General features: G+C 51.4%; 1 protein-coding gene across 2 annotated transcripts; it reads right to left on the minus strand.

Moving 5' to 3' along the window:
- Positions 1-67: 67 nt before the first annotated feature.
- Slc12a4 (solute carrier family 12 member 4) lies at positions 68-23,162 on the minus strand. Of its 2 annotated transcripts, none has more exons than XM_026413311.2 (24): positions 21,359-21,578; positions 17,626-17,720; positions 15,803-15,934; positions 11,135-11,281; positions 10,972-11,026; positions 9,938-10,068; positions 8,349-8,590; positions 7,990-8,204; positions 7,298-7,462; positions 7,116-7,214; positions 6,793-6,850; positions 6,278-6,452; positions 5,791-5,909; positions 3,836-3,934; positions 3,455-3,574; positions 3,006-3,110; positions 2,571-2,739; positions 2,077-2,272; positions 1,820-1,989; positions 1,599-1,730; positions 1,412-1,519; positions 1,030-1,214; positions 770-903; positions 68-623 (listed from the first exon to the last, which is right to left on the minus strand). In XM_026413311.2, exons 1-24 carry the CDS (start codon positions 21,378-21,380, stop codon positions 532-534), a joined length of 3,165 nt encoding a protein of 1,054 aa, XP_026269096.2. In that variant the 5' UTR covers positions 21,381-21,578; the 3' UTR covers positions 68-531. The 2 variants fall into 2 exon arrangements, with proteins under 2 accessions (XP_026269096.2, XP_026269095.2); XM_026413310.2 differs by lacking the exon at positions 21,359-21,578 and adding an exon at positions 22,967-23,162 and having other exon boundaries at positions 69-623.
- Between the last annotated feature and the right edge of the window lie 1,599 nt (positions 23,163-24,761).

The following is a 24,761-nucleotide window of genomic DNA, read 5'->3' on the forward strand; positions in this document are numbered from 1 at the left end:
CCGCCTTCTTCTACTGGCACCAAGGGAAACAGAGCAGGGGCAGCGGGAGGCCCAGAGTACACAATGTTTTATTGAAGAAAGTCAGGCCTTAGCTCGGCCAGCTCCATTCCTCTTGGCTTAATGGGGGTCCCTGCCCACAGTAGTCTGAGCCAGGTCTTCCTGCAAGCAGGATGAGTTCAACCCCCGCCCTTTCTGCCCTTCCCCTTCTCCCAAATGGTGACATCCAAACAATAAATATACAATAAATAGTGCTCTTGGGCTGGGCTGGGCCTTAAAACCCACATCAGCCCCCACCGGTAGTCTTTAGCCAGGGCATCCTACTGGGGTATTGGAGAGGAAAGTCCCCACACCTCCCAGGGTCCCACAGGAACTCAAATCCATCTCCGTTGCCAGGCCCAGACCTGGTTTCCCAGGAGACCTAGCAAAGCTGGCCCAAGGCAAGGCTGGGCAAAGCAGAACTGGCAATTAGGTGCTCAGGTGGGGGCTATTGCCTTGGATACCCCCACTCTAGGCCATAAGACCACACTGGGCTCAGGAATAGATGGTAATGACTTCACGACCACCACCACGCACCAACAGCACCCGTTCAAGGCCCTCAGTCAGTACTTCAAGGAACTCCATGTCTATAGGTATCAGGTCAAGGAGACAGCAGCAGGACCAAGGGGCAATCAGGGCCACCCCCACCCAAGGGCACCCCAGAAGGAAAACTCCTGGCCTGACCTCACACTTTGTCCACCTCCCCATGGCCTGCCTCTCCACAAAGGGATACAGTTCTCATCACCTTCACTGTTCTTGGGTGGGCCAGGCATGTTCAGTAGGACTAGGCGGGCATCATGGGATCGTGTGACAATAACTTCATTGAGCTTCACAGCAGTGTGCATACGCCGCACGTTGGACTGGTCCCTGACATAAAGAACCAGAATCTAGCAAAGTTAGCCTCTGTCCCTGCCCACCCAACCCAGCCTGTCTGTCCCACACTGCCTCTTCCCTGGGGCCCAACAAAGCTGGGTCTATATTTGCTACACTCACGGCTTAATGTGAACCAGCTCCCGGAAGTTGTCAGGGGCATGGCTGGGGTCCCAGGGTTCAGTCATGTACTTGTCCCGAGTCCATGTCATCTGGATCTTATCGGCCCCTGCAGCAGACTCATCTTCCTCATCTGAGTATAGGCTCTCCAGCCGCAGGGCTGAGTGCCGGTCCTTGACTAGTTGGGCCTGAGAACAGAGGAGATGGCCTGGGCACTCTGAGAAAAGGAGGGCCTGACTGGCCTGACATGATTACTCTGCCTCCAGGAAATGGGCACTGGCTTAGGTAGGGCCAGGATGAGTCAGTCTGATGTCCCCATAGGATGGTGTCTCCAAAGGCCTGACCCTGCCACCCACCCCCAGCCTGAACCAAGGCAGCCACTGACTTCACGTTCCCTCTCAGTCTTGGTCAGCCTCATTTGCCGCAGCATCTGGGACCGCTGCTCCATCATCAGTGTGCGCTCATAGGTATATGCAGATATGTCGCTATTATGCTGGGGAGAGAGGAGGCTGTGAAGATGTGGTTGCATGGCACTCGGTATCTTCAAGGCAAGGGTGGGGTAGGCAGCTCACCATCTCCACCACCTCCACCTCTGCCTCAAGGCGGAGGTGGTATAGGAAGATGGCCAGATCCTTCTTCATCTGGATGCTGTTGTCATCCATCTGGGCAACCGTGAAGATGCGCATCCTGCACTTTCTCCAAACCTATGGCAACGGAACAGGGGGGTGGTTCAGTCTCATGTAGTCCTCCAAGAGCATAGCCACTCTCACCCAAGACCATTCACCTGGCCTACCTTATGTTGGCGCAGCAGGAAGGGCAAAAGCATGAGCATGCCACCGTCATGTACAATCCACCACACATCGATGTGGCCCTCCAGGTAGCGCTCGTGGTTGCTGGGGTAGAAGGCAATGTTCTTGGGCACAAGCAGGGCCAAGTGGGCAGCTGTAGTGCAGCGCACTGTGTCTAGGGAAAAGGAGCACTACTGACCATCAGCCTGTGTCCCTCAAGCCTCTGCCACCCCATGACCCTGGCCCCTGGCCCTTCACACACCAATAAAGGTCTTCCAGGCACGTGGGTCCTCACTCTGTCGCCAACCATAGGGCCAGCCCAGCACCACGGTGTTATGCCTCATGCCACCCAGGCCACAAGACTGGATGAGGTGGGCCAGCCCCTCACGCACCTTGCTGGCCACCACTACCTGACAGAAGCCTTTCACTTTCTCAATCTCCATCATGTTCTTGATTGTCTGTGGGGAACACAGTAGTGTCAGGAAGTCAGGCCACCAGCTTCCCTCTTCTGGGCAACCTTCTAGGGCTCTCAGGCACATAACTTCTTGGAAGTGGGGGAGGGCTTGGAACAAGTTACCCACCCAGAGGCAATGTTTTCAAGATGGGACAACTATATTCTCTTGTTCCAGCTTGAAGGGGCAGCAGTGTTGTCTACCTGGCTGGCCAGGCTGGCCAGGCTTGGTCCCCTCCTCTATAAGCCAGTACAGCCCAGATACCATTGATCTGGCTCCATTCTTCCCCACCCTCTGCAGGCACCTGCTCAGCAGCCTGGGCCTCGCCATAGCTCTCCAAGAAGCTGCCCTGGATGACGGAGCCAACAATCGTCAGGCCCTTGCCAGCCTTAAGCTGAGAGGCAAAGGTGAGGAGTCGTGGGTACTTCACATGAAGGTCTTCATCCAGCTTTAACAGCACCAGGAGCTGAGGCCTGCAGTGGCCAGATGGGGAGGCAGCTTGAGACCACGATCAGGCCTTTTCAGGGCACCCCTTCTTTTCTTCCCTTCTCAGATCATGGGCTCTCATATTTTGGATAGTGTAGACCCAAGGGTACAATAAGCAGGAGGGCATCCTTAGCAATCCAAGGAGGGGGAAACAGGACTAGGGATGGGGATCCAGCACTTTTGGAGGCTCCTACCCTCCCAGCACTCCCTAAGAACCTTGAGATGGCCCGTGCTAGACTGGGTGTGAACTCACCGCCAGTTCTTGGTATGAGGAGGCCCTTCTTCCAGCCTCAACAGCGCATAGCGGGCAGCACTCAGGGATAGGCCTCTGATCCCATCACCCCATTCCTTCTCAGCCCTGCAGATGCCACAAGCTTGTGAGCTCCAGGTGCCACCCAGGGAATTTTATTTTTTGGTAGTGCTGGTACTGGGAATTGAACCTAGGACATCACACTTGCTAAGCAAGTACTCTACCACTGAGCTATACCTCCCAGCTACATCCCAGCCCTTCACCAGGGATTTCTGTCTATATGAATGCAGGAATGGAAAGAGGTTAGGCCCTGAGTCAGAGCCTTCCAGTCCTATCACTCATGGTAGATACCAAAAGTGGCCCTGCTCCCTCAACAACTCACCATTCAGACCATCCCACTTCTTAGCCAGGAACCCTCAGCCATATAGGTTATTGATAGTCCCTTCACTCACCCTTGGTACTCGATGTACTTGTAGATCATGCCTGCGATGAGCATGGCAACCAGAGCATAGTACCAGGAAGAAACAAACATAAGGGCCAGGCAGAGGCTCATGCCCAGGAAGGACAGTGCCCTAAGACAGAGTGAGGAGAGAGGTAGAATCAGGGCAAGACTGGTAGGGTCCTAGGCCATAACCCATCCCATGCCCTGGTAGCCCTGTGAAGTCCCAAGTCACAATCTGGGTATAAAAACTAGGCTAAGGCCCCTACCTCCTTCCCCATAGTGTTTCAAGAGTAACCACTGCCCAGCAAACTCAAAACTTCATTCAGAATGGCATTCTTAGACTCCCTGATACCTCCTATGTCAGGGAACTTGATTCAAGGGTCTAGCTTACCAATGATAGTATTTGAACCGGGGCCGCCAGTTGGGGGTCCTCAGGAGTGTCTGTACAGCACAGGCCAGGTTCACAAATAGGTAACACATCAGAAAGAACCTGTAGCACAGGGAGTTGGTCGGTACAGAGTAACCTCCTTAGTATCTCCGGGTACCTCATGTCAGGCTGAGCCTGGACCTTCTAGGCCATGTCTTTCCCTTCACTGCATGGACACAGTCAGGTCCTCCCACCCCCACAGCACCCACTCCTGCAGCCTCAGGAAGATGGGACTATGCGGAGAAGGTGTCCTTGGAGCCACGTTGTGTCAGGAGACACATGCAGCTGGCCTTGCCCATGTCCATGTTATAGATTTCCTAAACAACAAAAAGAGGCATTTTGTTTGTTTGTTTGAGAAGCTGTACCTGTTAAAACCACGAAGAGGATGAGGGAGCCCATATCCTTACAGCCAGCCTTACCCATGTCAGAAGAGAATGGACCAATGATCCCTGGCAGAAGGCTGGAAGGGGATGAGGGCCCCAGGATATCAAGTAGAGAGCTGGGATAGGATGGTGTCAAGGAATGCTGAGGAATGCTCAGTGTCTGAAGATTGGCTGGCTGATACTGGCCTGGATGACCAGTGGATAAGAAGCTGTCACACGTGGGAAAGACGAACAGATCCAAGAGTAGATGACAAAGACCATATGAATGCACTGGATTAGACACCTGAGAGAAGCTGCTGTGGGAGTAGGAATCTGGAACATGGGCAAGGCTGGCTGTATGAGCCCTCCCAGGTAGGCAGCCAAAAAGATGGCTAAGGGGAGGGGGCACAACTTCTACCCTCAGCTGATAGAGAGTAATGGTAGATTGGAGGCAGGAAGACTCCTGAGTGGGGTGCTAGGGGTAGGGGATTCCGTGAGAGGTAAGTCCCATCAGGATCTGCCAGTAAGTACAACATAATAAAGGCTGAGCAGTGTCCTTTGGCTTTGTACCTAGAACCATTTGAGGTGTGAGGGATGGGTTGAGTTGGAGGCAGAGGACAGCCCAGGTACAGCAGGCCTAGCTGCAGCCAGGGTGGAGACTATTTGCAGGGAAGGAAGCCCTGTCAAGTCTACAGGCTAAGGAGTGAAGGAAGTCAGGCCCTTCAGAAGAACAAAGCCCATCAGCCATGGAGCAGAGTGTGTGATGACTCCAACATGGGCAGAGGTGAAAACAGCAATTAAAGAAACTCTGCCTCAAGAGTTACTGGAAATCTCCACGTGCAGATCACCAACTGCACAGCACTGGCACAAATGCAGATTCATTTGGGTTAGGACTAAAACTGTAACAAAAAGCATTTGTCCAGGTGCTTCCAGAATATTAAAAGCAAACCACTTTGAGCTAGGTACAGGGGTGCATGCCTGTAATCCCAGCTACTCAGGAGGCTTAGGCAAGGAGGATCATAAGTTTGAGACCAGCCTAAGCAACTTTGTGAGACCCTGTCTCAAAATAAAATGTATGTATGTATGTATGTATGTATATATGTATGTATGTATGTATATATGTATGTATGTATGTGTATATATATATATATATATATATATATATATATATATATATATATATATATATAAAAATCCAGAGCAAACAACTTTGAAAATGATGAATGGTGAAGTGATGGCTTCATCAAGCCTCAAAGGACCAGGTGCTTCTCTGTCCAGCAGTGGGAGAATCTGTTGGATTCCTGTTCTGGAAGGTCCCCACAGTAGTGCGAGGGGCCTCTTGGTCTCTTTATAGCTCCTATGCAGGTACCATGCTATCTCCAGAATGCAGGGGTAGGTTGAGACCTGCCAAGCAACATCTCCCCACACAGCCTGGCATACAGTTGCACCCTCAACACCAGAAAGGATCATGGGGAGGTGCTGGGGTCCCCTGCTAAAAATTACTGGGATTCAGGAAGCTTTTACCAAGACCATTACTCTGCCCTGCCCCCAGCTCACATGGATAGAATGGGGGCCACCATGTCGAGGGAGGCAATGAGGATGCCCAGCTCAGCAATGAGTGCAGTCAGGAGGAGTGCCCACGTTGGTTCACCATTTGCTTTCCCATGGCCGAACACCTGTAGGCACCAGAAAAGGAGTTGTTCCTGCCACCCTCTCCTACACTTGGGACCCCAAGCCACAGCCTGGCCTCCATTATCCCCAGGCCCTTTCTCTGGGGCTCAGGCCATCCCCATGGGAGGTCACAACTTTCTCCTGACTCCACCACTCCAGGCCTCCCTTCTTTGGATGAGCCATAGTTCATGAGGATTCTGGGTCTTAGAAGCTCTGCCAACAATACACAGGGCTAGGGCAGCTCTCAGCAGCTCTTATGGATGGCCACCTGGCCTTGGTGCCCTGGTGGGCAGACTATGCTGCATCCAAATTCCCTCTTTCCCTAGCCAGTGCTATGTCCAGAACCATGTGAGGGTGATATAGAAGGGCTCACCCGGAGGAAGGGGATGATGTTGTCCTTGGCAATGGCCTGCAATAGACGAGGTGCCCCAGTAAGGCTCTGGAGGCCAGCACCACATGTTGAGAAGAAAGAGCCAACAACGATGACCCAGGGCGAAGGCCAGGCCAACGTGCCCACCACCAGGTTCCTGCTGACACCGTCGCCATACCTGCAGGGGCCAGGCTCAGACCATGTTCTAGGCAAGGAGTCCCCCAAGTCCTGGGTGGGGCCACCCAGAGTGAGGGATAGGAGAAGCTAAGCGGGACAGAGCTCTGCCTTCAGTGGAGAAGGCCAAATGCCAGCCCCTACTCTTGACCCTCATCTCAGCCCTGACCCTGATGTTGCCATCCTCTCAAAACCAACTCTTGGAGGGGCCTGATCCACCTGATGGCACAGACTACTCTTGGCAGCCAGCAGCCTAAGGAAATGTCTGCGACCATGTGCAGGGTTTAGCATGAGGGGAGGCAAAGGCTGAGCTATTGCTACAGGGAGGGGCACAGCTCACTCACTTGTCTCGGAGCACTACACCCTCAATGCAGGCGCCGAAGAGAACCACACTGCTGAAGTCTACACAGAGTCAAGGAAGCTAGGCCTCCACTGCACTGTAACCAGACTCATCCCTACACAGGACCCTAGCGGCTCTTGCCCCAGCCCCAGCCTGCAGATAGCTGAGGGTACTATGTTTATGTGCATGTGTCCCCCCGGTGTGTGCCTGTGTACGAGGGGGTGAGGGATGCATGTAGAGTGTGTCTACGCATGCCAACTGGTGATGTACATGTAGGCAAGTGCCTCCTGATCCCCTCTCCCCTGTTTCAGGCCTGGGAAAGGATACACACAAGCGAGGTTGTAACGATGGCCAGAATGGTTCCCACTGGGATGGATTTCTGGGCATCACGGAGGTCCCCGGAGCGGTTTGAGCCAGCCATGATGCCTCCAAAAACAGATGAGACTCCCTCAGGGGCTCCCCAGATTGGACTGGTGGCAGGGATGGGTGGGTGGGCAAAAGGGGCTCACCTGTTACAGAGGGGAAGAAGATGCCAACCAGCACAGTGAAGGATGTGGCGATATCAGCTACCACATACAGGGGCAGGCTCTCCTTCAGGCCAAGGGCGTCTGTGGAGGGCAGACCTCGCTTCTCCACGAACTCTCCCTTCTCCAGGTAGGCACTCCACAAGTTCTCTGCGGAGGCAGCAGCATCACCGACACAGCCCCATGGACCTCCCCAGGGTAGTCTGGGGCAGATCAGCCAGAAGCTGGGGACTTTGGGTACAGCTTCAGCCTGATTGCTACAGTGTCTACCACAGGGCTTCTCTGGTTGCAGGGAGGAAGCTATCCAAGCTACAAGTCTGATAGACAAAGGTGGCTGAAACCATCATCAACCAGAGCCCCACCACCGCCTGCATTCCCGACAAAAGCCCTTTATGGCCCCTGTGGGAACATCCCCAGGTGGCATTAGGGGCTCATGGCCAGAGGAAGAGGGGCTGCCAGAACTTTCCAGGGGCTTCTGCAGGGCTGGGATGCTGGCCAATCTCCATTCACCCGAAACTCGGCTGCCAAGAGCCAGGCTGAGAGGACACTGCTGAGCTGGGAAGGCAGCCAGACCTGCTCCCCCCATTCCCGAGCTGGCCACACAAGGACGGCTCTGTGCTCTGCTCTCCTGCTCAGCCTGTGGGCTCAGGGACAGGAACATGGGAGGGAGGACCCACCCTGGAGCACACCAGCAGCTGCCCCGGGAATGCCAGGGATCTCCGTCACATTGTTGAGCAGGAAGTAGGGGTCACAGGAGTCAGTAGTAAGGTTGGGGCTGTGGCAGAAGAAACTCCACAGCCGGGTGGCCACTGTCTCATTGTCCAACACAACCGTCTTGGCGCAGACATCAAACTGGTCCCGGGACAGGGTCCTGTTACCCAGCATGCACACCCTGCAGGGATGTAAGCATCGCCACCTGCTGAGCTAGAGGACCCAGTCATTCCCACCCTACAGTCTTGGGGACCCAGGGCATCAAAGGCAGTCTAGTTGGAAGGGATGACAAGGTAATGTCTGGACAAAAGCCTGAGTTACTTACGGAAACACGGGAGGGTCAAAAATGGACTTGATGCCCCCAGCATAGATAGAGAAGATGGAGATAATCACACAGGCCAGGAAGAGTGAGGCAAATTTGTTCACATACTTGACACCAACAAATACCACCAGTGTCATGAAAGTCAGAAAAATGGTCCCATATACTCGCATATTATTCAAGGTGGCGCTTGACGTGTCATGAGAGCCTGATGGGTAAAAAATGGCGGCTGGTGGAGCAATGTAGGTCTGAAACAAAAAGATGGATTACAGAGGGTTCAACCTTCCTATTTGGAGTGTGAAACCTGTCATTTTGGTTTTCTTTTAAAAGCATATCTAAAAGAAGCCAGTCTCAAAGGACACATATTATATAATTCCAATTATACAAAATGTCCAGAAAAGGCAAATCTAGAGATAGAAAACAAATTAGTGGTTGCCGAGAGATGACGGTTGGGGGAGAATGGAGAATGATGACTGATGGGGTTTCTTTTGGGGTGATAAAATGTTCTAAAATTGTGGTGATGGTTGCATCCCTGTGAATATATTAAAGACCAATGCACTGTACACTTTTACTGGGTAGTGCATTGGATGTTATGTGAATTACATCTCAATAAAGTCATTATTTTTTAGAAAGGAAAGGATCCAGACAAAGATGCCAACCTGAAGTGGAAGAGCCCATGTAGAATGTTTGAACAACAAAATAAATAGTGGTAGTATTGAATTATAACCAAAAACCCAGGGAACAAAATAAATATCCAAAAGTCCATATAATTACATGGTTGAATAAACAAACAAACTGGGGAAAAGGGACACATTTCCTTACAGAAGAATTCCAAATTATAAATGCAGAAGAAATATGAGAAATGGAAAACAAAAAACAGATGAGCTAGGCACAAGGTTCACACTATGAGCAGAGGACTGGAAGGTGGGAATAGTAAAGTCAGTCTCTCTACTCTTTCATGCCCAGAGAAAGTACCTGCCACTCTGCTGCCTACATACCCTGTACATTTCTGCTTCCTCAGTGGAGAGTGGGAAGCTGAACTGGGCACAGCACCCTAGATTGCTTTCTGCAATCTCCAGAAGGCATCCTGTGGTAGCTCACTCTGACTTATGGATAAGGAGAAGCTGAATCTGAAGGGTGCTGGCATAGAGCTCTAGGAGATTGAACTGGCCAGAGCCATCCAAGCTCAGGAAGTAGTTAGTCTCTATGTCACCACCCAAGATCTGTCATTCAACTAAATGCAAGAGTTGGTTGGTTGCTTGCCATGGCTGAAACAGTACCCAGATAGGTGACATATCCAGGCTAAAGTGAAGACAGCCAGGCCAATTTCTTGCCTGGCCCAGACTAGCATGAAAGTAAAGGGGGAAACAGGCCTGAGCAGAGATCCTTCTCTTTTGATGCCTCCCGTGGTATGACCCCAGGCCCTGGCCAGGGATAGCAGGGGAGCACAAACAGCCTGGGCCTTCTGTGTGGAATCCAAGGGAAGTGTTTAGACATGCATGTCATGAGAGCCTGATGGGTAAAAAATGGCAGCTAGTGGAGCAATGTAGGTCTGGAACAAGAAGACGGATTACAGAGGGTTTAGCTTGACTCACCAGCAAGATCTCAATGGCCCCCAGGATATACATAGCTGCCGCAAATGTTGTTCCCAGATAGAAGCACAAGCCCACAGCACCTCCAAATTCTGGACCCAGTGAGCGGGAGATCATGAAATAGGAGCCTCCAGCTACAATAGAGAAAGTATGCACAGGTCAAGGTCAGTGCTTTTCAAGGGGTCTCCCTCATGATAAGCCCTCACAACCACTCAAAAGGACAGGACTGCTTTTCCCATTCATAGATTAGGGTAGGATTATTGTCTTTTCAGGTTTTTGGCCCCTGTGTCCCTGCATAAGCCTGCCACCATTTGAGCATCCATGGTTAAACCTCTGGCCCTAGTCTAACACCCTTGGCAAGACTGAGAGAGTCAACACTAGGCCCCAGGGTGATGAAGGTGAAGAGACAAGTGTGATTCCATGTTGCTGAGTACATCTGCTGCTGATATAACCTCTCTGATGAAGGCCTGGGAACAGGAATCAAGAAACTTAAAAAATAATCACATAAATTGGGTTATATCCTACTATAATGAATTAAACTCTGTTGAAAAAACAAAACCCACTTTCCAACATATATATGTATGTGTATATCTATATATACAGCAAAAAGAAATTATATGTACATTTATATGTACATATGTGTGTGTATGTGTGTGTGTGTGTGTGTGTGTGTGTGTGTATAAGGGGGGAAGAGGGAGAGAGAAAGAGAGAAAGAGCGATATTTTATAAGACCCTAAGATCATATGCTGAAAGCCTAATAGTAATGAACTCAGCATGGTGGGGTTATGAATGCTTTCAGTTTTTCATTCTGTTTTCCTGCCCTTTTAAACCTTCCTATGACAAATGAACATTGCCCATTGGGGGGAAGGATGTATTATTTTTATACTAACAAAACATGACAGCAGTCTCAAAACTCTGTTAGGCTCCTAAGTGAAAGTCAGGGACTGGGATCCCACTGGGGAACTGTTTAAGGGTGGAGGAGAATGAGGGTTCCCAGACAGATCAAAGCAGATTCTGGGCCCCATTCCCTTACCTACCTGGAACCACACCGTTGGTGGCGATGGCACTCATGGAGATAGCTGTCAGCAGTGTCTGTGGAAAGGAGGGCCTGGATGAGCCCTGGATGAGCTCAGATGGGTGGGATCTGTAGGGTGACCATGGCCCCTGCTCAGTCTATCCGTGACCCACCAGGCTACTTACACAGCAGCAGCAGATGAGGACAATAAGGAGGGCCTGTAGCACCCCGGCTGTGCCCACCATCCAGGTCAGCCGCAGGAAGAGGATGACCCCAAAGATATTCTGCAGGCAGGGCAGGTACACCCCCATGAGTGTGCCCATGCTGGGTGCCTATATGGGCAGGAGAAGAGGTGGCACAGAGCATCAGAGGGGCATAGATGCACTACAGAAGGTAGGTCCCTAGTCATTCAGTCATCCCTTACCTATAGTGGGGTACCCCCAGCCCCAGAAGTCGGGGTATAGCTAGAATGTCTCTATTAACTTTCTTTGTGGGGTACTGAGGATTGAACCCAGCAGCACTTAACCATTGAGTATACTCACAGTTCCCCTTTTTTATACATTTTTTTTTTTTTAGTTGTAGATGGACACAATACCTTTATTTTGTTTATTTAGTTTTTTTATGTGGTGCTGGGGATAGAACCCAGTGCCTCACACATGCTAGGCAAGTGCTCTACCACTGAGCCACAATCCCAACCCAAAACCTTTATTTTATTTATTTTTATGTGGTGCTAAGGATTAAACCCAATGACTCACATGTGCTAGGCAAGAGCTCTACCACTGAGTTATAACCCCAGCCCTCCCAGTTCCTTTTCATTTTAAAAAAATATTTATTTTTTAGTTGTATTTGGACACAATACCTTTATTTTATTTATTTATTTTTATATGGTACTGAGGATCGAACCCAGGGCCTCACACATGCTAGGCAAGCGCTCTACTGCTGAGGCATAACCCCAGCCCCCTTTTTTATTTTTTGAGACAGAGTCTCCCTAAGTTGCTTAGGACCTCTCTAAGTTTCTGAGGCTGGTCTCAGACTTGTGATCCTCCGCCTCAGGCTCCCAAATTGCTGGGATTACCATGCCCATCTCTATTAACTCTACACAGCAAGACAGTTGGCATTGAGAAGGTTATGAAACCTGATTCTTTCTAAAACCCCACAAGTGAGCTTTTGAACTTAAATTCTCCTCAGGTACTGCCTCCTCCCCTTCCTCTCCTCTGCTAAATGTCTGCGAAAAGGGGTCTATCTCAGGTCCTCACGTTCTCTCTGAACAGGCCCCAAATCACCTAAGCCAAAATCCAAGAAATTTTCCCTCTTGTTCCCTCTTTCCAATCCCCCCACTTTAACCAGATGGACATGGAGTCCTGCCCATTCTACCTCCCTGCTATCCAGAGACTAGGCTTCCTTGTCTCAGCCTTAGTCCCCCTAGGGTAGTAAACTGGGGCACTAGGTGATATCCTCCCACACTTGCCCACCTCTCCACAACCTAGCCCACTCTGCAGCCAGAGTAGGTCTCTGATAACCAAGTACAATCCCCTCATCCCTGTTGAAAACCCTGTTTTGTTCTATAATACAGTGTGTGGCGTGTGGTGCAGATTCCTTGGCTTGAGCTGACAGATGTACCCCATCACCTCCTCTGTCATTCCCAGCTCCATACCACAATGGCTTCTTCTGAGCCTTGGAACCTGGGCATGTGCTAGGCTCTGCCAGGGAGGATGGCCTTGCCTCACTGCCTAGAAAACTCTTTCTTCAGTGAAACCATCAGAAGTTTAACTGTCACTTCTTCCAGAAATTTCCCCCTAGGCTGGGTGGAGTTGGTGCTCCTCCTGCAATCTTTCAGCATCTGACATACCTTTCTATGATAATGGTCACTATAGGTCACATTACTGACTGTGTTAGTATGACTCATTATCATATTGTGGCAGACTTGACTTGTTTACTGTTCTATCACCAGCAGACCCTACAGATCCCCCAAAGGTGCTCCTAAACCCAGTGAATGACAGCTTAGAAGTCCCTGGACATCCTGTTGAGAGAATCTTGCAGAGCGAACGGAGGGGTCAGGGAGAGAGCTACATGCCAGAAGAAGCATTCTGAAGGGTTCTGGCTTGGGGCAGGGTCTGTGTGCAGGCTAAAGGAACTTGGGAGGATCTAGGCAAGAACAAAAGCTCCCTTCTGAAAGATACACCTCATCTAAGCTCTTTCCAAGCCCTTCTCAAAGGATACCACCCATTTTGGAATAATGGCAGCAAGAACTCTGAGTCCCACCCCCATCCGAGGCTGAGTCATTCTGAGAAAAGAGCAGTGTGGGAAAGGGCAGGACCGGAAATGCTTTCTGCATCCCCAAATAACCTCTGGCAGCCTCAGAAGGTCACTGGGCCAGAGCCAAAGTGACTGCCAGGGAGAGGCTGCCTTTGGGTCTTGGCATGGTCTGGTTGGAGGCCCACCCTTCCTGCTTCAAACCTTCTTTTCTGAGGCCCCTGCTCAGAGCTGCTCTGGGTGAGACCCACAGCTCCCTAGCTTCCTACTGTGTACTTAACTAGATTCCTCCTTCCTCCATGGTCCCAACGACTAAGGCTGGGACCCTCAGCTTCCCTCTCGTATCTTCACCTTAAGGTCAGATGGGTAACTAAGCTGAGGCTAGACCCTAGTATCCTCACAGGTTCCCCATTAGGCCAAAGGACCACAGCCCTTCACCAGTTCATGCTTCCCTCCCATGCTTCTGTTGAGATGTGCACTAGCCTTTCCTGGGGGCCTTTTTACTCTCAGTCCTGACTCATCCTCAATGGACAGGGATGAGACTCTTATCCAATGATCCTGTCATCCACTGTGGGCAACAGTCTCAGAAGTTAAGACCCCTCCTGCAAGGCTGCATAGGGGTTGCCAGAGACAAGAGTTCTCTGCTATCTTTATTCCAGAATACACCAGCAAAATCTCAACCAGCTGAAGAGGTGGAGGTTAGTTCTGTACAATCAAGATATCAGCTGCCCTCTTGAAAGTGGGGGCTTGTTTGTCTCCTGGAAGCACCAGGTGAAGGATGTGCTTCAGCTTGGTGTATCCTCTCTCCTGGACCCACCCCAGCAAGGCCCAAATCTCAGGAGCAAGTCTGAGCCTGGTGATCTGGCTTATCCCAACCTGGAGTTCCTTTTGTTTCAACTAACCTCCAAAGAGAATAGTGTAGCCAGGACTAGACCCCAGCTCCTTCCAAATGCAGCTACTTCCCAAACCTCAGAGACACAGGAGGTGGAAAGGGAGGGCCCCTTACTTTTTTGGGGGACGGGTACCGGGGATTGAACTCTGGGGCATTTGACCACTGAATCACATCCCTAGCCCTATTTTTGTATTTTATTTAGAGACGGGGTCAACACTGAGTTGTTTAGCGCCTTGCTTTTTGATGAGGCTGGCTTTGAACTTTCTATCCTCCAGTCAACCTCTTGAGCTGTTTGGATTACAGGCATGTGCCACTGCACCTGGCAGGACCCCTTACTTTCAAACCAAAATGCTGAAAAAATCCCCAGCCCTCAGTTAAACTGAGGCCCATCGAATACAGGAGCTGAGCAAGATAGAAAAATCATCCTAAATAGAGATGAGGGCTGAAGGAATAGATGTGCTTTACAAGGAAATGTCAGGCTCCATCACATGTTCATGCCTGCACAACCCGGTACTTAAGCAACCCGGGGGCTGTGGGAACCTTGGTTAGGGGCAAGAGAGTAATGTCACTTGCTTTAGGCTGTGTAGCCCCCAGGCTATCCATCCTGATTTGATGCCAGTGATCTGGTATTTCACAATCACATACCTCACAGTACATCCAAAAACACTTCTCCCAGCATCATGCATTAACCTTGGGCAAGTTACTTAAGGCCTTGTCACTCAGTTTCCTCATCTGAGAAATGAAGATGAAAGTGGGAGAGAAGCCAGGCTTAGGGAGTCAGGAGGCTGGCCCAAGGGACTAGATAGGCAATGGGCAGGACTCAGAGGAGCTAAAAAAAGAATGAATGACCTATCTCATAGGTTTTTTGTTTGTTTTTTTTTTTCCCAGTGGTGGGGATTGAACCCAGTACCTCATGCATGCTAGGCAAGTGCTCTATCACTGAGCCACATCTCAAATCCACCCATACTCCCTTCCTTCTTTCCTTTCTCTCTCTCTCTCTCCCCCTACCTTCCTTCCTTTCTTTTCCACACAGGGTCTTGCTACTTCCTGCCTTAGCCTCCCATGTAGCTGGGACTATAGGCTACAGGTTTCCATCTCATGATTGTGTTGTGAGTATAACATTTGAGAAGATGGGGTCACTCTTAGAGGCTGAGTGCAAGCAGCTCTTGTTCCCACTGTCATTTCTTTCTGTCTTTCTTGAAGTGCTGATGAAACTCTACCAGAGCTAAACCTACACCTCCAGTCCACCCACTGTCATTTCCTTCTTTTTAAATTTTTTGTTTGTTTGTTTCTGGGGATTGAATCCAGAAGTGCTTAACCACTGAGCCCACTGAGCCACATCCCCAGTCCTTTTCTTATTTTTAGACAGGGTCTCACTAAGTTGCTTAGATCCTCTCTAAGTTGCTGAGACTAGCCTTGAACTTTTGATCCTCCTGCCTCAGCCTCCCTAGTCACTGGGATTACAGGCCTGCACCACTATGCCCAGCTTCACCCACTGTCATTTCTGAGGGCCTCCCTCAGAAGTTCCTCCTTAGCTCACCCCTTAAAGCCCCTATGAGCCCAAGACATTCAGTGCCCACTCTCATGCTCACCTCACCTGGCATCCACATCCCCTGGCGTGCGCACACCACATGGGAAAACAGTATATTCCATGGTGTTCTGTCTGTCATCTTAAGTGTGGCCCTTCTGATGACCCTGACTGGCTCACCTTGGCTGCTCTCCGACGGGAGCCTTCTCCACTCTCAGCCTCCTCATGCTCCTTGGCGCCCTGGGTGAGGTTGGTATAGCTGACAAGCTTGCCCAGAAGAGATGACACCTTTGGGCGGATGTCCAGTTCCTCCTGTAAACAAAGCCACGGGGCAATATGGCAATGGGCCAGGCCAGCGCCAGGCTACCTATATGTAGCCAGCAGCCTGGACTCTGGCTCCATGCCAGGCCCTGAGGCAGGCCTGGGCCTGATCCCAGCTCTTGCTGGGGGAAGCCCAAGCCAGCCAACTGAGCAGGTGTGGGCACCACACCCCAGCACGTGGCACTGAAAGGCCCAGCCCAGTGGTGGCTTCTCTCTGCCCCACCTTGGCTGCAATCACTGCCAGCCCATTTGTGAAAACCACCCGCCTCAGGGGAGAAAAAGAAGGGCAGGCACAGTTGGCAGACAGGCAAATTGCACACTTCATCCTATCTACTCTGTTTGGCCACCTACTGGCAATGGCTGAGCCTCTGGGATTCATATCTACCCTGGACTGCCCACAAAAAAAGCCACCTTAGTCACCTCAGGGACCAAGGCAGACAAAAGATGTCTGGAACAACTGAAGTCTCTGTTGTCTGACCTTCCTAAATGGTCTAACCCCAGGCTCTGGTTCCTGTGACTGACATACCTCAATCCCAAAGTGGGATGCTGGCCCATCATCCTCAAAGTGAAGCCAGGACAAAGGCTTTACTGCAGAACCTTGTTGCTCTTGGTCAGGAGGTATCCTGGGCTCAGGACCCCCAACTCCCACGGGGGTCTAGGCTTTCCCTGCCCTTGATTCATTCTTAGTGCCATCTCTCCACTGGTTTCTTATCCACATGTAGCCTTTCACTGTCTGACAGCTCTTTTCTGACCCTACACACAGGGAGGTTGGTTGGGAGCAAAGAATAAATATACAGGCCTTTGGACATGTGGAGATTGAGAAGCCTACATTATTCAGCAGCTGAATATGTGGGTCAAAGTTTAGGGGCCTAGGGGCTGGGGTTGTGGCTCAGAGGTAGAGTGCTCGCCTAGCATGCATGAGGCACTGGGTTCAATCCTCAGCACCACATGAAAATAAAATATATTGGGGGCTGGGGATGTGGCTCAAGCAGTAGCGCGCTCGCCTGGCATGCGTGCAGCTTGGGTTCGATCCTCAGCACCACATACAAACAAAGATGTTGTGTTTGCTGAAAACTAAAAAAATAAATAAATAAATAATTGGAAAAAAAATATTGTATCCATCTATGACTAAAAAATAAATTATAAAAAAAAGCTTAAGAGCCTAAACCATGTCTTAAATCCATATCTTACTTTTCAGCTTGAGTATGGAAAGGGTAAAATATAAGTTCAGACACAAATTTGGGAAACTTTCAAAGAGGTATCAACTGAGCTTGCAGATGTGGAGGGCAAGAGCAGGTTCAGGGAGAAGGACCAGGGACAAGAGTTGGAAGAACCAACCAGGAAAGACAGAGTCCATGAGAGAGCCCACAGGCGGAGAACTGGGAGTGCAGGGAAAAAAAGAAATTCTCAGGGGGTGGTCACCTTGCTGAGGGGGCAGCAAGGAAGGCAAAGGTTAACAGCCCAGGAGATGCCAATGGGGGCAGAATTGCAAATGGCCTCTGGGAAAGCAGTTTCATTTTGAGGGGCCACAGGAAACACTAACTGACTACAGGGAGCAAGACAAGGGGAGAGCAGAAAAAGAGTCACCATCCAGCCTGCCTGCTTAGATGAGAGGCCCCTGACAGGCCTCGGTCTGTCTCCCAGCCTGCCACATTTGTGGCCTAAAATGGCTCCTCAACTACCTCAAACAGTGCCAGGTTCCTGTCATAGTAGTCACTTCCTCTGGAAGCCTCCAAGGGGCAAAGAAAAGGGCTGCTCTCTCTGTGATTACTCTGTCCTGTGGAGAGAAAGGGAAAGAAACCCAGTTAGGGGCTGCCTCCTGAGCATGCAGCCTGTACCCCTCCCCACAGGCCAGTCCCCAAAACATCCTTTCTGTAAACCACTTTGGAGGCCACAGTGTTAAGAGGCTGAGCATCAGCTTCTCCATCACACCTAATGGCCTCCTTGAAGAGCCAGGGTAACCCAAGAGCAGCCAGTAATCAAAACCCAGCCCATCATTCCCTGTAACACAGGGTACAGGTATGAAAGCTCCAGTGTAAGGCGAGGGGTGGGGCCTGTTGAGGGGGCGGGCCCTGGCCTCAGCCCGCCCTCGCATAACCCCTAACCCCTTTTCAGGCCTATCTGGAGCACCCAGAGTGCCCCATGCCAAGGGCTCGGTGTCGTCAGGCATGACCCAGGTACTGCTCTCCAGATAGATGAAGCCGCACAGAGCACCTTCTGCTGCCATGGCCAGCAGGTGGCCTGCTAGCTACCCCACCATGCCCCGTGCCTGAGGGGGCACCCTGGAGGGTGGCCCAAGGCATGCCGGGAGGTGGGGGCAAGCCCTAGCTGTACAGTAAGCAGAAATGGGAGCCAGTTGTCCAGGTCATCTGCGAAAGATAAGGCTGGTGGGTGAATGTTAGATTGTATAGTCTGGAAATACAGGAGTGTAGCTGGGCGTGGAGGATGGGATATAAGGATGGAGGATGGGATGAAGGATCTCAAGTTCAATGCCAGCCTTAATGTCTCAAAAAGGGGGATGACATTCCCAGCTTTCCAACAAACAGGTAGAGCCCCTCTAGGTTAAATCCCTAGTATCAATAAACAAACAAATGGCTGGGGATGTAGTTCAGTGGTAGTGCACTCCTGGGTTCAATTCCCAGCACTGCAAACAGGAAAAAGAGGAAAGAAGGAAGATAGAAGCATGGACTGTTCACAGGGTCCCAGGGCATTAGCTCCTTGGTCTGCAGATTCCTCCATCTTGCATCAAAACAGGTGAGAGGCCCACACCAGCTTCCACCCACCCCTCAGGTTGGTGAGACTGAACCTCAGCTCCAAGGAAACCTGGCAGAAAGCAACCAAAATGATTTTTTGGGGAGTAGGGGGCACCAGGGATTGAATTTTGGGACACTCAACCACTAAGCCCACCTTCAGCCCTATTTTGTATTTTATTGAGAGACAGAGTCTCACTGAGTTGCTTAGCACCTCACCATTGCTGAGGCTGGCTTTGAACCTGTGATCCTCCAGTCTCAGCCTCCCAAGCTGCTGGGATTACAGGAATGTGCCACCAGGGCCCCCCATTTTATTCTTCCCCCTTAGTAAGGCTATCTCATCTCCCAAAGCTTGCCTGCTTTTTCCTGGCATCCCATCATTCGTATTCTTCCCTGTTCTACATTTGTCTCTTGTGAGTCTTCATGGTGACATTCCCAGTTTTCCAACAAACAGGCAGCAGACACTAAGTACTTCTTTTCTAGATGCCAAGTATCCCTCCACCCCAATGAAGTCTGGTAGCTGCAGCACTGACTCAGGTCTCACAATAAATGGGCTGTAGACATTTAGGTTCAAAGAAGCCACCCATGGTGTTTGCTGGAAGCAGCATGCAGTTTTGTTTTGATTGGGTACTAGAGATTAAACCCAGGGGCACTCGACCACTGAGTTACATCCCCAGACCTTTTTATTTTTCATTTTTGAGACAAGATCTTGCTAAGTTGCCCAGGTTGCCTTCAAACTTGTGATCCTCCTGACTCAGCCTCCTGAGTAGCTGAGATACTGGCATGCACCACCATGCTCTGCAGAAGTATGCAGTTTTGATTTTAAGTGGGTTGGCACAGTGTCCCCAGATGGACGCAGTAATAGAAGTGTTATTACCAACCCAGACTAGTGGTGTGATTGGGTCATGCGCTGGCCATGACTGTCAATGTTTTCATTTAAATAGGTCACAATTCATTTCTCATTTGCAGCTGAGAACGTGGACTAATGAATCCTTCTCCATCTGAAACATCCTCTTGATATCAGTGTGTGGTTTAACTTGGCTTCCCCAAGCCTACAACCATGTAGCAGGGGCTGCATTATGGATTCTTTATCACTCAAGGAGACTGATAGGTAAAGTGTGCCTGTGACAATTTCTGGGGTAAAGTCAGTTCTGCCTTAGTATGTGAAAACAGTATATTTCCTTCATCCAGCAACCTGGACTAGTTAAGTGGGCCAAACAGATCAGTCACATGTTCAATGATTGCATATAGGTCAATGTCAATGACACAGTAGACAAAGGCAGCCAGAAAGTCATCCTACCAAGGCATGTTAAAGCCCAGTGGGGTCATGTAGCTCCTCAGACACCCTCACACCCTATGACATTTGCTATAACTTTGATGCTTACACAGGATCAGAGTCACAAGAAAAATCTAAAAACCCAGTAATACTGCCCTTTATATTAACAGCTGACCAGTGAGAATGCAATTTTGTCAGACCAGGATACAGGGTACTAGAGCCAGGTGAGGGCTTGGCTGTAGGTTCCCTATTCCTACTCCAGACCCCAGTCCATCCAGGATACACCCCAAGGTGTAGCATGATCCTTGAAGGTAAAGAAGAGGTCTAGATTGCAATTTTGCCAGAGTTTGCATATCCTGTCCTCTGGGTGCTCAGATGGCCAGAAGTCTGCTTTGGATTCCTGGCCTCTCCCATGTGAAAATGATCCTCTGTGCTGCCTTGTGTGTCCTATTCTATGTACAAATAGTAACACATGCTTTTCCAACTGCCCAGAGGCATCAGAAAAGGGACTATCTGCTGCCAGACACCCAGAAAGCACTTGTTGGAGTTCCCCAAGCCTTTCTTAGGGACAGCTCCAATGGGATTGTGGAAACGTAAGAGGGTCTAAGCAGACGCTGGATGTCTGTACTACCCTCAGATTCAAGTTGCCCATTCTGGCCTCAGCTATTCCAAAAATTCCAGGGCACGTCTGGGCATGCCTGCCAGGCCCAAGCTGCTCACATGCCACCTGAGACCCCCAGTATGGCCGGGATCTGGGGCCTGCCTATGAGGGACACAGGTGTGTTCCCACCAGCAACTGTATAGACACCAGTGACAGGTAAGGATCCAGGTGACCCTCCTGATCCCTGTACACAAAGGCATCTGCCTGAGGTGCCCCTTCAGGACCTCCTGAGCCCCTGCCTACAGGCTGGCTGACCCCTCAGAGTAGAGGGCAGGCTTTCAGCTAGGGGCCCCAGGAGATGGACCTGAGTTTGACTGTTTTTCAGCCTTCTGAACTTTTGCAGTCCCCACCAAGAAGGATCAAAATCACTCACCAGGGGGGCTGGGGTTGTGACTCAGTGGTAGAGCACTTGCCTAGCACGAGTGAGGCACTGGGTTCGATCCTCAGCACCCCATAAAAACAGAATAAAGGTATTGTGTCCACCTACAACTAAAAAATATATATATATATATATTTTTAAAGGGGAGAGAGAGAGAGAGAGAGAGAGGGAGGGAGGGAGAGAGGGAGAGAGAAATTTTAATATTTATTTTTTAGTTTTCGGCAGACACATCTTTGTTTGTATGTGGTGCTGAGGCTTGAACCCAGGCAGCATGCATGCCAGGCAAGCGTGCTACCGCTTGAGCCACATCCCCAGCCCCTAGAAAAATATATTAAAAAAAATAACTCACCAGGGTTCAGGGTGTCCCCCATACTGCAAACACAGTCAAGGTCTGGCTGAAAAGAAGCAAGAGGAGGAGGAAAAGGAAAGGACCTAGTGGGAGGAGCTGGTCTTGCTTGGAGGGATCTGGCTGGATGAGGCTAAGGCAGGCAGAAGCTAAGCCAGCTCTGCCTGCCCACTGAATCAGGGATGCAGCCTAGCCCAGTCCTTCCAGGCTCGGTCGGGGGAGCAGGGATGCTGCCTCTTGCTCTGACTCTCTGAACAAGACTAGGGACAGACAAGGAAATGGCAAAGGGTACTCACACAGCTGTCAAGCCTGAAAAACCTTCACAATGTCCAACAGCCCATCCCTCTGTCCTGTGCCAACTCTACACATGGCAGTCAGGTAATACAAAAGCACAGCCACTTGCATCAGCATGGATCAGCTCAGTCATATTACCATCAAAGACAGATCAGAGGTCAAGATCATATCACCTGACACATCTCAATGACATGAATTTCTTAAATGTCTCCATCATGGTCAGTCCCAGACATTATAGGCATTTGTCATCAGTCATATCACAATCCTGCAGGATACAGTGACCATGAGAATGCCCTGACCTGACCCTGCCTTTAACTTGATACCCACAGCAGCACACTTGCACATGCATATGCCAGTACACAGTGCACAGACAGACATAAGTTTCCAGCAGGACTCCAAAAGTGGCCCCTGGCAAGGACACCGTCTCACTGAGTGAAACCCTGAGCCTTCTGGGAGAGGAGATGGAGAAAGGGGCAAGGGAAGAGGCAGGAACCTGGAAGAAAGGAGACACTCACCTCCAAGACCAGCACTAACACCCAGGATCAGAGTTAAGGTGCTAGAATCTCCCCTGGGGGTTTAAATACCCCCCCAACAACCCCCCCTCCCTGCAAATTTCATAACCTCCCCACACTTTCCGCCACTCCTTCCTAAGTGCAAGTAACAGCATCTGTCTCCCTACCAAGGAAGGTAGGGAGGATTAAACGAGTCGGTTCACGTTAAGTGCCTAGACAAGCCTGGCCCCGTGTGAATGCTCCCCAGATGCCCACTGTACCTACAGATCTAGGCCTGGGCAACAGGGACGACTTACAGGCAGGTACCCAAAGGCCCCCTCAGCAGGCACACCCTTCTCTCGGGGAGGGCCTGAGAGTTTAGAGAGTAGGGAGACACAGGAAGGGGAGGGCAAGGGAAGGAGGGAATCACCGGGCAAAGGCGACAGGAGGATGGAGGTCGTTTTCAAAGGCGAAGGGGCTGCAATTGGGGCTTTGGCTGTACTCCCAGAGGAAAAGGCAGGAAACCCCGGCTCGGAGCTATCCGGGGCCGGGCGGGCTGCTGTCTGGCCTCCCCGGGCGGCCACGTCTGCAGCCCCCGCCCGCGGCTCGCAGGGGAGGAGCTGGGCTAGGGAGAGCGACCTGGCCCGCGCGCCCGGAGCGGAGGAAAATCGTGTCTGCACGCGCCGAGCGGGGAGTGGCGGCGGCGCAGAGAAAGAAAAGTTAAGCCGGCATCGACGTAAGCGCGCCAAGTCCCACTACCGGCGGGAGCCGGCCCCTCGTGGCCGCCCCGCGACCCCGCCAAGGCCCCCGCCCGGCAAGCCCTCACCGTCCGACTCCTCCCGCTCGGCGCGCTCCCCGTAGTCCACCCAACTCAGACCCTCGAGGTTGTCATAGTCGCCGCGCCGCGGCCCGTCCACGGGCACCACAGTGAAGTGAGGCATCGCGCGCAGTCAGCTTGCCGCACCCGCCCGGCCTGCCGCACCCGCCGACCCCGCCGCCTGCCGGCTGTCCCCGCTGCTCCGGGCCGGTGCGCCCCGCCCGCTCACATTCCTCCCCGCTGCGCTCACTTCCTCCGCCCGCCCCCCGGGCCGCCCCTCGGAGGGCGGGGAGCAGGAGGGGCTCGGGCCGACTCCTCCCAGAGGGGGGCCTAGGTGGCGCGGGGACCCTGGGCAGGGGGTACTCCCCTGAGAGAGGGCCCGATTCCTGTGTGGCGTTGGGTGAAAGGCTGCCCTCTCTGAGTCCCACCTACGTTACTCGTAAAATAGCGGAAAGGCCCTTTCACTCTTTGGGGTTTTCTGGGGGCTCGGTGAGATGGGGCGCCGGGTGCATTAGCTCTGAGCCCTGGATCTAGTGAGTGAACAGCATTTCTGTAACATATAGAGAAGGGGATGGGTAGGCAGGACGAGTTCAAAACCTCAGGGACCAGCCCAAACCTGCACAGAGCCTCCAGACATCCCCTGATAACACACCTCATTAACATCATCAGTTTCCCGCTTTTCCGCTGTGCCCCTTCGCTATAGCCTCTCCTATTGGAACCTTCTGGGAATGAGTCCTTGCCTGGAGGCTGCAACTTTCTCCGTAGGAAGGAGCACCACCCCCGGCCCCAGCCCCATTTGCCACTTTGGGACAGCACACTGGGTGATTAGTCTAGTTCTTTCATTTTATTTTCTTTTTTTACTGTCTTACCTCCTCAGGGTTCCTTCACCAGAGTCGTTTACTTCTTTGCTCCCCCCACACACTTTCTACTCCACTTCCTCAGATAACTTACCCAGTTGGCTTTCCTTTAGCATCTTTATCTTTCTGGACCCTCCTGTCCACTTGCACCCTTCCCCTTCTATCAGAAAAACCCAGAGCCCATCTTCTTATCTATCTCCATTCTTCTCCCTTCTGTGTCCCTAAGAACATCTGTCAACCTCAGGCTCTGCGCCTTCTGATTGCCGCCGCCTCTCACTTTCCAGCTCTGGAGCAGAATCTGAGTCTCATCGCCTTGCAGGGCGACCCTGATCCTACGGCTACTGACCCCTCCGCATGGCCATCGCCAGTGGCGCCTTTCGACTTGACCTTCCGCCCCTTACACCATCCTGGCTACCTTCTAACTGGACCCTTCCCCTGCTCACTCTTCTCCTGCGCTCTCAGGAGAGGGTGAAAGAGCTCCATCTGCAGAGAAACCCCTAGCTTGGCTCTTAGCTGTCAAAGCCCTGCTCTAACCATCCTGCTTACCTCTACAGAAGCCTCCCACCCCCCACCCCGCCCTCCTCCTGCCGCGCATCAGCCCTTCAAAGTCTCACCTGCTGACTCAAGGATCTTCTAGACATCACCCGCTGTTCCCTCTGGGGGGGAACTGCCTCCCTAGGCTCTGCTCCCACCCTCACTGGCCAAACTCCTCCTTACCTACCACCCAGCCCCAGCCCCATTTGCCACTTTGGGACAGCCCCAAGGCTTTTCAAATACTCCCTCCACCCACCTCCTACACGGATTGCATTCCCCTGGGGCACGTTCCCATCATGGTACCCACTTCAGAAATGTGTTGGTGAGATCCTCTTATTAATGTTAGTCAACTAGACTATGGACTTCACGAGGACAGGACCCCACCAGTCCCATCACCCTTGTATCCCCAGGAC

Source organism: Urocitellus parryii, chromosome 15, assembly GCF_045843805.1.
Source record: "Urocitellus parryii isolate mUroPar1 chromosome 15, mUroPar1.hap1, whole genome shotgun sequence".
In the NCBI taxonomy this organism is placed as follows: Eukaryota; Metazoa; Chordata; class Mammalia; order Rodentia; family Sciuridae; genus Urocitellus; species Urocitellus parryii.

Coding starts and splice junctions, on each gene's coding strand:
- Slc12a4 (XM_026413310.2), bottom strand. CDS start 23,081: ATGCCTCACTTCACTGTGGTGCCCGTGGACGGGCCGCGGCGCGGCGAC. Junction 7,215..7,297: donor CTTCTTCCCCTCTGTAACAG/GTGAGCCCCTTT, acceptor CTGTTTTTGGAG/GCATCATGGCTGGCTCAAAC. Junction 1,215..1,411: donor AGACTGAGAGGGAACGTGAA/GTCAGTGGCTGC, acceptor CTCTGTTCTCAG/GCCCAACTAGTCAAGGACCG.